This window comes from Eretmochelys imbricata, chromosome 3 (genome assembly GCF_965152235.1).
Source record: "Eretmochelys imbricata isolate rEreImb1 chromosome 3, rEreImb1.hap1, whole genome shotgun sequence".
Taxonomy (NCBI): Eukaryota; Metazoa; Chordata; order Testudines; family Cheloniidae; genus Eretmochelys; species Eretmochelys imbricata.
The window spans coordinates 45,313,218-45,329,385 of record NC_135574.1 but is presented as its reverse complement, the minus strand read 5'-3'; the positions used below and the strand labels follow the sequence as shown (position 1 = coordinate 45,329,385).

Here is a 16,168-nt window from a genome sequence, read left to right as displayed (position 1 = left end):
AAGGAGGAGGAGGAGAAAGAGGCGGCGATGCCATGAGTCACGACCTGTTTGAGACTCCACCGCAGTCCAGTCAGTCCTGGCAGTTGAGCATGGGTGAGCTCAATGCAGGAAAGAAACCTTGGCTAAGTGTGTAAATTTATTTTACATTACAGTGATGGCAGCCCCAACTTAGCAGGACACAGCTATCAACTTTTCATTTATTTACTCGTACTAGAAGAGATAGCAGTAGAACAAAAAGAGAGCGCATTGTCATCTGCTTTCCATTCCTCTGTAGAGCAAGAGAGGGGCCATGCAGAGCCCTTTGTTTATGTATAGGGATGTCCCTAGAATTTACCTGAACGATCTTGATGAAATTTTCATGGCGGTGCTCTGCAATCCTCTCCAGAACGTTTCTAGGATGGCAGCCCTATTTCTTCCTCCACAGCAGGACACTTTCCCTCGCCAGTCAGTGACAACTTTGGCAGGAAAAGTTCCAGTAAAAAGGGACTGAGTAGCTTTGGGATGCCCACAGGAGCTGTGCGCTCTCTGCCTTTGTTACCCTCATGAGTGAGATATCAGCTAATGTCACCAAAGCCTATGGAAAATGGTACCAATTTTCAGTGCCATTGCCCTATAATCATAGTTTCGTGCAACCGAGCAATCTCCTCCTCATTTCCCTCACTCCTGGTCGTCCACAGTCACCATGGCTGGTGCTAGAGTGCTTGTGCGTGGCACCATAAAGCAGAAGTATGTAATAACCATGTCTTGTTTTAGATTTTAGGGGAACAAGGAAAGGGAGTTCTGAATCTTAACTTTCACTTTCCATTGTGATTATATTGGCAATCATAGCTCTGTGTGTTTTATCTGTAGCTGCTGCTGTTGAGGCCTTGAGGGGTTCCCCTTCCACACCCAGAGAATGCCTGTGCCAGATAAGGAGGAGAAACAAGATGACTTGGGGTGACACATTCAGTGAGATTCTGTAAGCCAGGGCTGCATCAGATCATGAACAGAGGGCCTGGAGGATGAATAATACAGACTATATGGAGAAGGAAACAGCAAACAGGAGAAAGGTCCAAGAGGCCCCGCAGGAAAAGGACAGGTAGATGCACCAGGACATAATGGGGCTTCTCTGGCAGCGCAAACAGATGCTGCAAACTCTTGTGGATCTATAGGCACAACAATCCCAGGCTCACCTCCCTTTGCAGTCCCTGGACAACCCCAGTATAGCACCTCCCTACACCCCCGCTACATTCCACGTGGCATCGAGGGCTACATCCCTTTCTTACCGCTGCACACCAGGGAACATTCAGGAGAATCACAGCTTCACATACACTGACCTTTGAGAGCTATGACTGATGTATTTGTAGCTAAAATGAACCTGAATGTTCCTTCCTCTTCTTTACGCTCTGTTCCATAAATTTATTGAGGTTTTAATGTATTTGCTTTTAACTTGCACAGAATTTTTAAAGTGTTTTTGCTACTCAATAAAATTCCATTGTTTGGGAAAACAATTCATCTTTATTAGTTCCCAACATATGCTGCAGAGTGCCTGACGGTACTGGAAGCACCCACTAGTTGTTTTACACACTGTGACACAACTCATAGGATCAGTGGCAAACACAGTGTAACAATCAAATGTACAGCAAGCTCCACAAAATTAGTATGTGCATTGTCAGTGTTATATTCACAGATGTGCACTAAGCACCAAACAATTCCTTAACAGGCACCCAAATTGCAGGTAGAGCACTGTACACCATGATGCATTACTGTGGTTCGCTGTTAAAATGCTCTTTCAAGTGCCTTATAGCTCTGCATTGAGTTCTTCTGATAGCCCTTATGTCTGGCTGTTCAAACGCAGCAGAGAACTGTTCCACCTCCGCCCACCACCCCGGCAACAACTTTTCCCCTTTTGCTTTAAAGATATTATGCAGGACACAGCAGACTGCTATAACCATTGGGATATTTTTCTCACTGAGATCCAATCTTGTGAGTAAACAATGCCACTGTTCCTTCAATCTACCAAAAGTGCATTCAACTGCCATTCTGCACCTGCTGAGCCAATATCTGAATTTTCCCTTGGTCCTGTTGAGGTGGCCAGTGTACAGCTTCATGAGCCAGGGGACTACGGGTAGGCTGGGTCCACTAGGATCACTACTGACATTTCAACATCACCAATGGTAATCCGCTGGTCGGGGAAAAAGTCTATGCTTGTAGCTTTCTGAACTGATCTATGTTCTTAAAGATGCAAGCATCATTCCTTTACCAGCCAACACTGATGTCATTGGAGCATTCCGAGTGACCCACGAGCACTTGCGTAACCATAGAAAAATAGCCTTTTCTGTTGATATACTCTGTGGCAAGGTGGTCTGGTGCCAAAATAGTGAAGAAGAGTGCCGTCTATCGCTGGAGTACCGCAGTTCAGGAACTCTATTGCTGCAAAGCCATCCATTATGTTCTGCAAATTGCCGAGAGTCACAGTTCTGCGTAGCAGGAGATGATTAATGGCCCTGTACCATTGCATGACAATGGCCTTGTAGTGGGGTAGTCACCCGCTCCTGCCCAGAGGGGCTTAAAACAGCCCAGGAGAGGGCTGTGGCTGGGGGCAAGTAGCTCCCAGGCTGACTGGGAAAGTAGGCGCAGCTGGGACCACGCCCCAAACAGACTACAGCTGGCCCTTATAAAACGACTGTGAGCCAGACGCTCAGAGTCTCCTCTAGCTGTGGAGAGAGACCGGCCTGACTGCTGGGGAGTGTACCAGGGTACCTGAGGTGAAGCAGTGCTGGGGAAGGCCAGAGGAGCTAGGAGGCTCCAGACTGGAAAAGCTCCAGGCTGCAGGCCTGGCAGATGGCCTAAGACAGGGTACTGGGGTTGCCACAGGGCACCCCAAGGGTAGGTAGAGGCAGCAGGTCCAAACCCCCCTTGCCTGTGATGAGTGGCTTGTACACTGCAGTCCGCCACAGTGAATGGGGGCTAGGTGGTGACTGGCAGTAGCCATATACTGAGGCGAGGTGAGTCTCACATCGCAACGGGCCTCCACAGTGGATTTTACAACTTCAAAATGATTTCCGACTGACCGATGGTAACAACTCAGCGTTGCAAGTTCCCACCATGCAATCACCACTTGCGTCTCCACTGTCAATGCAACTTTCATTCTGGTGTTCCTAAACTGGAGCGCTGGAGCAAGCTCAGCACACAGGAATACGGCCCTATGCATCTGAAAGTTCTTCAGCCACTGCTCATCATCCCAAGTCTGCATTATGATGCAATCCCACCAGTCAGTGCTCATTTCTCCAGCCCAGAAGGAGCACTCCACCATTTCCAGCTGCTCCATGAACACCACAGCAGTATGCCCTCCAGGAAATCATCAAGTTGCAGTGGGGGAGGTTTAGGTTGGATATTAGGAGAAACTTTTTCACTAGGAGGGTGGTGAAACACTGGAATGCATTACCTAGGGAGGTGGTGGAATCTCCTTCCTTAGAAGTTTTTAAGGTCAGGCTTGACAAAACCCTGGCTGGGATGATTTAGTTGGGGATTGGTCCTGCTTTGAGCAAGGGGTTGGACTAGATGACCTCCTGAGGTCTCTTCCAACCCTGATATTCTATGATTCTATGTTCCCCATGGCTCTTCTTGTGGCTCTGCAAAAACCAAAGATTATGCATCCTGTTCTTGCAAAGCTCATGACAACAGTGCAAAGCTGTAAAGGTACATGCTTCTGTCCAAGATGGCAGACAGTGATAAATCCTGTGTGGGTTCATGGGATTTTTAAAATAGGCGCAAAATTTATGGAATAGAGATGGCATTATGGGGTGGCGAAAACAGTATGATGGGGACTTGACCCTATAGTCCCAGTCACCCGTTTCTGCCCTTCAATGCATTACAAAAACTTACCAAAAGAAAGTGCGCTGAACGGTGGCGAGTTGCATGCTGGGATACATATCCATGGTGCACTGCACTGTGCCTCAAAATAAGCACTCCTGGTGAACACACCCATTGCCGACACAAGGAGTCAAGCAATATACTAACTGCAGTGGCTTTATGCCGACATTACTTGCATTGGCAAAAATTTGCAGTCCTTATAGTGGGTGATTGATGGGAAGACGAAAGTCAATACACCCTTTAAGCAGGCCCTAATATAAATTACTAAAACACTGCATTTTCTAGAGAGGACTGCAGGTCCCTCAAGCACACACTGAAAAAGTAAAGTGAGAAGAAATCTATTTACAAGCTGAGATTTCAGCTGAACCAGATGAAGAGTGTTACCTGGAAAGTAAACATCTTGATTTTTTAAAAACTTGAAACCATTTCCCACCTAGAACAAGCTGTTCTAACTGACTTCATTAAGATAGCAAAAATGCCTGAAATAGTCTCCCCTATAATCCTGTAGCAAAGCCGTTCAAGACTTATGAAAATTTGGGATTTCCTCAAAAGAGAGCTGAGTGACTCAAATGCAATGTAAGAACTATTGTTTCCCAAAAACACACCTTCCTTTAATGAATAATTAGAATAATGCTAAAATTTTCAAAAGTGACATGACACTTAGGAGCCTAAATCACTTAGGTGCTTTTTGAAAATATTATCCTTAGTCCCTCCCCTAACAGCAAGAATCAGGGACATTCTGACAGACGACATCTTTAGGAGTTCTAGCGAGAGAAACACTCTTGTACAGGACCTTATAGTTAACCTCTTGCTAAGGACTTGAAGAGGGCGCTCGTTAAATGTTATCTGTAACATTGTACAAATGTTTGTACTAAACCAGGGGTGGCCAACCTGAGCCAGAGAAGAAGCCAAAATGTACCAATGTACACTGCCGAAGAGTCACAGTAATACGTCAGCAGCTCCCATCACTTCCCCCATCCTGCTCCCAGTGCCTCCCACCCACTGGCAGCCCCACTGATCAGCACCTCCCTCTCCCTCCCTGATCAGTTATTTCATGGCATGCAGGAGGCTCTGGGGGCATAGGGGAGAAGTGAGGGCATGGCAGGCTTAGGGGAGGGGCAGGAAGGGGTGGAGTGGGGGCAGGGCCTGTGGCAGAGCCAGGGTTTGAGCAGTGAGCACCCGCCAGCACATTGGAAAGTTGGTGTCTGTAGCTCCAGCCCCAAAGTCGGTGCCTGTACAAGGAGCCGCACGTTAACTTCTGAAGAGCTGCATGTGGCTCCGGAGCCACAGGTTGGCCACCTCTGCCCTAAACTCTTAGGCTGGCATGTACTTATCAATGAATCATGAGGGATGGAAAAGGAAGATAGTGAAAATGCTAGAGTTTCTTCATTTGTGACTCAGGATAAGATTTTCATAAGCACCTATTCTCTATTTTCAAAAGTGCTTTTGAAGCCTAAATACTACTGACTTTCAGTGGAATGCAGGCGCCAAAGTTACTTTTGAAAATGTTACTTAAAAATTTTCAAAAGTGCCTTACTTAGTTCTCCAACACTTCTCTGGTCTAACAGCAATGTGTGATTCCGTAAATGATATTCATGTTATAAACATGATGCAGTCTGAAATTTAATTTTTTAGTATATAGGCATATGTTCAAATAAGCAGAATTCACCCAAGTATGAGTGACTAATTTTAAATGCAAATCAAAATAACTTGAAACAAACTAGTCTCTCCCTCCAATACTTATGATCGTCCAGCTCCCCATCTATTATAGTGGGGTTGCTTTGTACATATTGAGTGACAGAAGCAGGGGGAGGGAAAGAAGATTTTCCCCATTTCACTCTGCATAAAGTTCTTTAAAAAATAATCCAAAATAGATAAGGGAAGTTTTCTCCTCAACAGAACACTTCTTTATATCTGAAGTGTCAGGATCTCTTTCATCCAAACCTATTTTCAAATCTAAACACTACTAAGGGACCCTAGGATAAATTCTGTTCTGCTATACCACTTTAAATCTGAATAATTCACTGTCAATCCAGAGTAACACCCAATTTTTTCAAACAATGTTAAGAATGGCAATAGCAGAGCAAGAGGGGCACTATACCAAATATAAAGGAGTCTTTTCTCATTCTGTTAACAGTCAACTGTACATAAACTATTTGGTTGTATTAAATATAAAGCTGTTGTGGATATTTCCATAATCCATTATGCACTAGTTAATAACTATGATGACAAAAAAGGGTCAATGTAGTTCAAACAATTCCTGAAGAGTTATAAGGTCAATCAAAGTAGGAAAATCTGCAAAACAGATGCTTAATAAGAGAAGGTGGTTTCACTATACTAAATAAGGCAACAGCTACACATTGGTCACCCTTTCAGTTGCTCAGTCACCACTGGGGTAAAATGTATCTGAGGAGAGAAACTATCCCTATATGAAGGTTGAGAGGATAGAGCACTAGATTGAGAGCCAGGAGATTTGACTTAATTACAAACAGGATTGTAAAAATGGAGAGTCAAGAGATCTGACTTAATCTAAACAATCCTGTTTGTGATTAAGTTAAATCTCCTGACTCTCAATCACAAACAGGATTGTTTAAATGATTGTTTAGAAATGCAAATCCTTCTAGTTCATCCTCTTGTTCTTGCAGTTGAACCTGCCTTCAAACACAAAGCCTTTTTTGTTTTAATCCCCCATGGTATTATTCATAAGTCCTTTTCTCTTTAGTGCTAGCCAGCATATATTTTTGACTTCTTAGGATTTCCCTAGATGCCTAACTTTATATTTACTGACAATTCCACATGTTGGTACTAGATACAGATACAACCTTCGATCGCTGACATCATTATGAAACTCAAGTACAGTCATAACTTGGAGATCAAAAAGACAGTGCAGTTTACAAGACTGTCCAAACAGGTTTTTACTAGTTTGCCAACTGCCGGAGCTTTTAGGTTACTTTTGGTTTTGACAATAGAAGATTGATTTCAGAAATGCTAAGTACCCACAACTTCAATCAAAGACAATGGGAGCAACAAGCACAAAACACCTCAATGTCAGGCCCTGTATGATTTAACTGAATTTCCCAGTGCTGGCCCCTAACATATAGTCACAGGCTGCAATATACCAAACTTCTACTTGGCATCCAACTGAATGGTAAACACCGTCTCTGTGTGTTTAAATGGGACATCACTTTCACCCTCAGTGGCAGTCAAAGGCAATCAGAATAGAAATTAAACACACATTATCTATCTTGCATGCATACATGCACCCCCAGTGTGGGATTTTCTGCATCTTGTAGTACGAAACACATATCCAAAAATATGTTTGAGACATACAGAGTATGGCCAAAGTTTCACTCAGGTGCCTAACTTTAGCTACCTAGATCTATTTGTGGATTTAGGTATCTAAAGTTAGGTATCTACGTTTGGAAACTTTATCCATCGTGCTTAAGCAGCATCATTTAACACCTGTACAATAATATACACAAAGAAATATTGCACTATATAAGGCACATATTCCTTAGTAAGAATCCTCTTCCTGACTATCCCGAAGTTGGTCCAATAAAAGATTTTACCTCCCCCACCTGGTCTATCTAACATCCCTGGTGAGACAGTTTATTCTAAAACCAGTCTCTGTGAGTGTCCAGTTGGGAAATAATTGTGAAAAACCTTTCTAAAGTTTGTGAAAGTCAGACCCAAACAAATTGGTCATAATTTTAAAACTTAGGGTCAGGTCCCAACATTTCCTTGTTTCATTACCTTATATCATGAGATTTAGCACTCCTCTATAGTGTCTGTCACTAAAGGGATGCCCTTTCTAGGGATAGTTAACTTTCATTCCCATCAACACACTCATTATAGTCTCAAACCTGTCCCCTTAACCATTCCCAAACTTTTGCCACCCATTTGCCTCACCAAGAGCTTCTAGCATTAGACAGAAATACCAGGCTGTGACTATACTGGACTTTTCCCCCCCAACATATCTCATGATTGCTATTATAGCATCTCCAGTGGCAATGTCAGTGAGAGCTCTAGGACAAACAAGGCATTCCTGGCCATCAGCAGCTAACATTTTTAAACACAGCTGTCCTTGTCTACTAGGTGCCAAGTTGTTTTTTAACTATGTGTTATTCAGCACATTTTCTAACACCATGCCATTTTCCCAGTACAGACTAGGCCAAAGCGTTAAAAACTATTTGTCTATGAATGTATACAGGTCCAAACTTTAACTCCCATTGCAGAAAGCATATTATACAATGTAGCGTACTTGTGGTGTAGTACATACTCTGTAATGGATGTTAGAAACAACATGGTTGTGCTGACTATAATTGTGGAAGCATTACCAATGAGACACATCCAATTCTCCTAATAACTTGAGCCCTATTAAAATTAGAATTTCATAACGCTTCTAGAAGCATCACTTCTAACATTTCCTGCTCCAAAGAGGGTCCAGAAGGAGACAGAAATGTAGACGTGTGCATGCTGGACAAGGAAAATAAACCCAAAAACCATTCACAGTAAATCAGGCATGGATTTTATATCATTGTCAAAACCCTGCAGTTTGAATATAATTCTTAAAGAAATCATCACTCTGGCTGCTTCTTTAACATTTCTACATTGCCAGTCAACCCAAATACCAAACAAAATTAGAAAAGATTACAATAAAGAGCATTTACCCCTCACCAGCTGTGAAACACATGCACAACCACCACAGGCATTAATTTCACCACCCTGACGGCAACTGGGATAGGAGTCTAAATCAGCGTTTCTCAAATGCGGCCAAAGCCTCCTGGGCTGTTAACTGGGGGTGGTGGGGGGAAGTGGCAAAGTAGTGGTCCCTCCCTGTTGCTCCTGGATGCACTGCCTTGGTGTTGGTTGCTGGGGCTGCCAGCAGGGGTTGGATTCTGCCCCCTTCTGGAGACACCTGGGGCACAACGCTGGAGGAGCAGGCAGCCACTGAGTTCCCCACCTTCACAGGGGCAGTGAGGCTCAGTCTTTGGGTTTCAGCCCAGTGGAGGCAGGCTCTGACCATGGGGCTTCAGATTCCAGACCTGGACTCTGGCTGTGTGGCAGCAGGCCTCAGGCTCCAGCCACACGGCCCCATCTGTGGGGCTTCAGGAGCTGGACACAGGGCTTCAGGCTCCAGCCCGCAAGTATTTTAGGAAAAAAATGAGAGCAGCCACCAACAAGAGTTGGTGGCCGCACTCTGAGGCCAGTCCACCAAAAACGTTGTCCTGAGAACACCTGGTCTAAATAGTCACTGAGAGGTGAAAGGCTTTACCATATCCCATTTCCAATTCTTTCAGCCATTCAAGCACTCTAATCACAGAAATATTTTTAAACATTTTAGTTTTCACAGTCACACCTTGAAATAAGAACATACAAACTCTGAAAAAAGAAAAGGAGTACTTGTGGCACCTTAGAGACTAACCAATTTATTTGAGCATGAGCTTTCGTGAGCTAAATTGGTTAGTCTCTAAGGTGCCACAAGTACTCCTTTTCTTTTTGCGAATACAGACTAACACGGCTGTTACTCTGAAACCATACAAACTCTGGGCTCCCTGAAGGCAAGGGTACAGTACTGCTTCAAAACACAAAGGTGAATTCAAAAAGAAACAATAGACATACTAACAGACAATAAACTAAGTGAACCAACTGCAAATAGCCCACATATTTGAAGATTTAGAAACTTGGGGCCAAATCTACAATTAGCATAGCAAATGCTACCCCAATGACTCAGAGGAGTTGCACCTGTTTGTGTCAGTGGCCGTTCTGACCCACCATGTCATTCAGTAACATCCTTTGCTGTCAAATTTTCTATCACTTTAAACTAAATTTAAAAAGTATTTAAACATCTTATATATGTGCTAGCTAGAAAAAATATATTGTAACACTGCTGTAGCTCACAGCAGAGCAAAGAGGAGTCAACAGCTAAGTCAAAGAAAAATAGAAAATGTATCTTAAGAACACAATGATCTCGCAACAAGATAGACATGTGAGGGAAAGGAATGTGGCGATTAACCATGTCCCACTTTTCAGCAGATTGCATTTACACATTTCAGTATTATAAGTTTGTAATCCAAGCTCGTGCTCCTGGGCATTGTCAGAACGTAGCATACAGATTTATTTTAATAAATATTTATAGCATGTGAGTCACAACAAAATGCACGAATATCAGTTAAAATATAGTTATATGCTGAAAAATGGCTCTAAGTGGCATCATGGGATTTCATGTTTACAGTCACAATGTGTCTGACTAAACTGACTTCATTTGCAGGTTAGGAAGTTTTTTCTAATTGCCAACTCTGTAAATTCACTCTGGGTTCTGAAAGCCAAGCGACGCATCATTATCAGTAATAAGACTGCATTTGAAAATCCATTAACAGTTTTGTTGATTACGTGAGAGCCACAACAGAATCTAGTTCTCTCTTTCATTGCTGTACGGGATCTGCAAATCTATCAGGAGCAAAAAGCATATTTTTGGCAGGAAGGTAAGCAGATATGACTCAGAAAATATAAGAACAGCAGCTGATTGAGTAAGAAGGCACTGCTTCTACATGATCACTGACCAGAACCACACTCTAAAACAAAACGCTGGAGCAGTGGTTCCTACAGTTGTAGAGCTCTGCAATAACAACTATATATTTAAATATATTTCTAGTCCCAATCCCTATAGGTTATTACATATCAGACTAGCTCTGCTACATAATTAAATATATATCCCAGTTTCCATTTTATTTCACAAATTTAAATTTAAAGTGTTTGCTATAAAGTTAAAATTCATATGCAGCAAGGAGGAGGGTTTTTGTTTTTATAAACTCAAGTTGGTTAGAAACCCTAAGTTAGAGGAATGAAAAAACTGTGTGTAATTAGATACTTAGTGGATTAATAGCTGTTGCTACACAGAAACCTCCTTTTCTCTCCTCTCCATTCCTGCAAAAATAAGATACACTATTATTTAATTTAGTTAAAAAAATAATCTACATATAGGACTCAACTCACAGTGTTAACCCAGTAAAACTTCCATTGATATCAATGGAAATTTCATGACCGATAGGATTTTAAAAGCAGGCACATCCAATATTTATGACAGAATAGATATATTATTCCATTAAAAATCCACAAATCATGCAAATATAACAGATCCAAAGAATCCTGGACAGGATACAGTCTCAAATAAAATTATCTTTTCCAGTTCTGCCACTGTCTCACAGTACAACTTTGAGCAAGTCACTTAAAGCCCTAATCCAGCAAAGCATTTTAACTTATGTGTAGTTTTATTGACTTCAATGACACTATGTATATACTTAAGTGCTTTGCTTGATCAGGTCCTTAACATCTTGTTTCCCTGTCTGTAAAACCAGAGAATGATTTAAGCTAGATCTTTTTCATTTCTACTAATTTATGCAATTCATCATCCAGTAATTTAGTTCCCCCAAGGGAGATGTTAGGATGCTTTAATGTTTGTAAAGCAATTTGAGAGCCCTGATGAAGAATGCTATAGAAGTATAATGTTAACATTCTTATATCCTATTTTTGTGGTTTGATTTCAGTTTAGTGATATTTTACTATAAGCACCAGGCCTTGAAGTTTAGGGGAAAATTGTTGCCTGCCCTGTTAACCTAATTATGTGCCCAAAAGTAGCAGTTTCAAGATTATGGCCCCAATCCAGCAAACACCTACTTAAGTGTTTGCAAGGCTGGGGCCTATGCCATGACCTGACCCCTCTCCAAGTTAAGAGCTATGGAATATTTTTCAGAGAAATGCAATCAAGAGCAGTAAAATGTGTACATAAAATGAGTTTCAGGGATTCTCTCTCCTACACCTGAAAATGCTGAAAGTACCAGGTATTTGGCATTTCTCTGACTAATTCTTACTCTCAGTTTCCCTCTTCCCTCCCTTTATTTTTCCATCTCCTGGTTTTAAGCCACAAGCTTTATTCCACAAGCACTGGTCTTGGGGACTCTCCCCTTTGTTAGCTTTCGGTTCCTTTCTGTTCCCTCTTTCTTTTTAGCCTTGCCTGCACTGCACTTTTTCCAAAGATCATCCACTGCTGCAATTCTTAGCAGGGTTACTTGATCCTATGACAAAAATAGCAACTGATGGTCTATGTTGCCATCACTGATAGACTTGCACTGAAGTAACTGAGGGAAATTAAGAAAAAAGCACAGCATTGGCATAGCTAGTGGTTTTCTTGATGTTTTCCCTTCTATGTCTTTCCTGGACATTCTCTATTCTTATTTTCTTATGAGTTAGTGCTAGATTTTCAAACAGAGCAGGCATTTTTCAATGATAAGTGTCCTGTTCATAATATTTACCCCAGTGCACCTTCCTAATAGGAAATCTGAACAAAATATTTATTCTGTTATGGTTTACATCATACATATATTCTTGATTTTGAATTTTGTCCTTAAGATTGGTTGAGTTAAACGGCTAGCCTTTCACCTCTGGCGGATCATTTCTAATAAATAATAATGTCCTGAGATCTTTGGATGGAAGATGTTATGTGAATACAAGGCTGTGAACAAAGAGTAAGCAATTAACATCACCCTGTGACATAAGGAAGTATTGTTTTTCTGATTGTACAGATGTGGAAACAGAGACAGAAGTTAATTGAGTTGGCCACAGTAACACAACTTGTGGCACAGCGGGGAACAGAACTCCCAGATCTTAGTCCTGTGCCTTAAACACAGGACTATCCTTCCCCCTGTTCTAGTTTATATCACAAATCAAATGAGTTAGTGCTCCTTATGCATTTAACTTCCACACAGGAGAAGTCCAAGTTTAGCATTGAAAGGCACTAACAAGCTTGTAAACAAAAATATGCACATCGCTAACTTGGCTCCTGAAGTCTCCAAGAATGCTAATGCTTGGAGGCATAGTCTTGTTACAGAACTGGAGTCAAGAGATCTGGGCTCCATTTCCAGTTCTGTAACAAACTTCCTGTGTGAACCTGGCCAAACGATTTAGTCCTACATGTTCAGAAGCGTAAACAATTTTGGTTACCCATCTTCAGACACTTAGGGCTTATATTCATACGTGTAGAGCACCTGCAGCTCTTATTGACTACAGTTGGACCTATAAGGGGTGCTCAGTTGCTCTGAAAATCAGGGCATAGGTGATTCATAATGGAGATCCAAAACTAAGACATTTTTGAAAATGTAGGCCTTAACATCTCTATACTTCAGTTTCTCCTACTCTAAATGGAGATGTAACCCCCCACAGCGGCATTAGGAGACTTTTCATTAATATCTGTACAGTGTTTTGAGATTCTCCAAGATAAGGTGCTCAATAAATATGAAGTATAATTATTTGCACACAGATGCACATTGACAGCAGCAACAGACGGCTGAAACTTGCAAGAGAGGCCACCAATTCTGGGTTCCTAACTTGACGTCTTGAACCTGAATTCAGAGCTGCTGAGTGATCACAGCTCCTATTAACTTCAGTTGACCCAAAACTTGGGCAAATGAGCAGTACAAATATTGAGACATTATGTTTACTTTCATTAGTTATAATAATTTAAACTATTAGCAGCAATATAGTAAGGAATTTCATTTTACATACTATTTTATCTCAAAGGTATCCCTTTAACACTCCCTCTACTTTGAATTAGAGGATAATAGAAAAAGTCCAACCTGAAACCCAAGTCAGACATCAGCAATTATAATCCAAGCTGTATTCATAGTGTTCAGCACTACAGATATGTTTGGATCCATTATTTGCAAAGCACTGAAGGAAGGTCACTCAAGTTTTGCTTTGGGTAGCAGTAGCAACATCTAGTAGTTTCATTAACTCTGCTTGCCTTACTCGTGACTATTATTTTAATACCTATCTATTTAGTATCATGATTGTGCAAAAGAGACAACACGGTTCAGTTGTTAAAAGCACTAACTGGGGGGTCTGGATTCCATAGCATTATTGTGCCCATGTCTCTTCTCCACTGTATGACTCAGTTTCCACACCTGTAAAATGAGCATAACAATACTTGCCTTCCTTTGTAAAGTACTTTTAGAGCTGTGAATGAAAAGTGCAGATAAAAACTTATTGTGATGATTCTTTACAAAATAAGAGACTCGGAGCCCCCCCAAGAGCTTACAATGGAAAGGTCAGAGCCTTCACAGAAGTCAGTAGGAGTTTTACCACTGACTTCCAAGAGTGCTGCTCAAGGGCTTCAAGGTCAGTGGCAGCAATCAAGGGCAGCTCGCTTAGTTGCAAAACCGAGACAAGAACAGGAAGGAGTGACGAGGTTGAAGGGAGAGGTGCAAACAGAGGGTTAGGTGGGCAATCACAACATCCAGTGGTGGTCTGAGTATATTTTCTTTGCCTTCATGCTACTCTGACCTCAGTGAGACTACTCGGGGGAGCAAGGCCAACATCTGCCTAAGTATTTACGAGGGCACCAGTTTAGGTGCAACAAATGCTTGCCGCGGGGCGACCAGGCTCCGCCCGCTCTGAGCAGTCCATGTAGTGGCACCCGAGTCCCAGGGCAGATCCCGGTCCCTCCACGTGGCAGCTGACTGGCAGTGACCCCAAATGCAGCCCTCCCTTCCCCCCGCCCCGGGCCCCCCGCTCTGCTCGCTGCCCTCTCCCGGTGCCAGGCGCGGGGGGTTCACCTGCACGCCAGTGTAGCGCTCGAAGAAGAAGAGCACCATGCTCTGGTAGATGGTGTAGAACCGGTCATCCAGCTCCCGGTAGACGCGGGCGGGCAGCAGGGCGGAGAGCAAGCGCCAGGCGCCCCAGGCCAGCACGTAGGTCGGCGCGGTGCCCATCATCACGGCGGCGGGCAGGACGTAACGCATGGAGTAGGTGTGCAGCACCAGGGACAACAGCATCTTCCCGGCCCGGCCTCGCCGCCCCTCAGCATCCACGTGCGCGGCGCCCGGCGGGGCTGAGAGCGCGTCCGGTCTGCCTCCAGCCGCCTCCGGCCCCCAGCCGCATGGCCCGCCCGGCGGGCGCGGGCAGGGGCGGCGCCCAGGCTAGGGCTAGGGCGAGCGCGGCGGCGGCGGCGCTGGGGGCTGGGCCAGGCTCAGCGCTGCCCCTCAAACGCCTCCGCTTGGCCCCAGATTGCCCGGCAGCAGCGGCGCGGGCCGCAACAAGGTGGCTCCTCAGTGGCTGCGGGGAGACTTCCGGGGGCGGGCAGAGACCGGAGGCCGCCGCCCCGCCCCGCCTAGCTCGGCGGCGGGTGCTGGTGGGGCTGGAGCCTGGGCGGCGTGAGGTGCGTCCCCGGGACAGGGCTGGGTAGCGACGGCGGGGAACAGGCAGCTCTTGCCCTCCCCGCCCCCTCCGCAGCTCCGGGCCTCCGCCCTTCCCCTCCCCCCTTGCTGCGTCCCGGGCAACCGCCCGCCGCCCCAGGTCCATCCTGGGCACCCGCTCTCCTTCTCTCCCCCCCCCCCCCAGCCCTGGCCACCCTCTCCTCCCAACCCCCATCCTGGGCACCTGCTGCCCCCTCCCCAGTCGCGGGCACCCCTTTCCCCCCATAGGCCGTCTCAGGTACCGCCAGCCCTCACCGCCGTCTTGGGCCCTGCTGTCCCCTCCCCAGCCATATTCTAGTCACCCGCTGCCTCACAGCCCCATCCTGGGCTCCTCCCACCCTTAACCCCTATTCTGGACGCCTGCCCTCATCCACACAGATACGCCCCCATCCTGGGTGCCCACCACCCCAACCCCTGTCACCAGGGGAGCAGGCTTAGTGAGGGTTCCCCCAGTTTATAGCTGCTGGGATGCCAGTGTAGCAAGAAAACTGTGTCACCAGCATCAGTGTGTGCTGGCGGTCCTTCTCTGTGAGTGTTGCCTAGGAGTTGCCATACTGGACAGTAAACTGCAGGCTCCTTGAGACAGGGACCATCTGTCTGACCCATGTTTGTACAGTGTCGAGCACCATGGGGTCCAAAGCATTACTGCAACACAAATAAATAATAACAATATGCTATCTTTAACCGTGGCCACCTGCTTCAGAGAAAGGTACAAGACACCATGTAGGGGACGCTTATATAATAAGCGGCCCACAGAGGAAATTTCTTACTAAGCCCTGTCAGTGGATTGTTTATACCTATCAAAAAAGTTCTTTTCTAGAAACCTGGGCTGCTCATTATTATGGAAAGGGCTGCTAGGGCCACCTATTAGCAAGGTGCCTGACGTATCCCATTCTAAGACCCTGTTTTCAGTTGTTTATCGTTTTGCCATAGTGTAACTGTTCAGCCTGAAATTTTGTATCCTGGGTGTCTGCCTCAAACTGATTGTTTTGGGGTTTTTTGTTTGTTTGTTTAATTTCACCCAAAATGGTTCAGCTTTTTCCATGTAGTTTTCATGATCATTT

The 16,168-nt window shown here is 44.4% G+C and overlaps 1 protein-coding gene across 4 annotated transcripts in view; it reads right to left on the bottom strand.

Annotated features, from left to right (window-relative positions):
- The window catches only part of AGPAT5 (1-acylglycerol-3-phosphate O-acyltransferase 5), a 123,768-nt gene extending 108,846 nt beyond the window's left edge, over positions 1-14,922 (bottom strand). The window contains exon 1 of one of the 4 annotated variants that reach the window (XM_077812627.1): positions 14,466-14,922. In XM_077812627.1, the coding sequence (XP_077668753.1) occupies positions 14,466-14,684 (219 nt within the window). In that variant the 5' untranslated portion in view covers positions 14,685-14,922. The remainder of the gene's footprint in view (positions 1-14,465) is intronic. The other 3 variants (XM_077812628.1, XM_077812626.1, XM_077812625.1) reach the window with 3 other exon arrangements.
- Between the last annotated feature and the right edge of the window lie 1,246 nt (positions 14,923-16,168).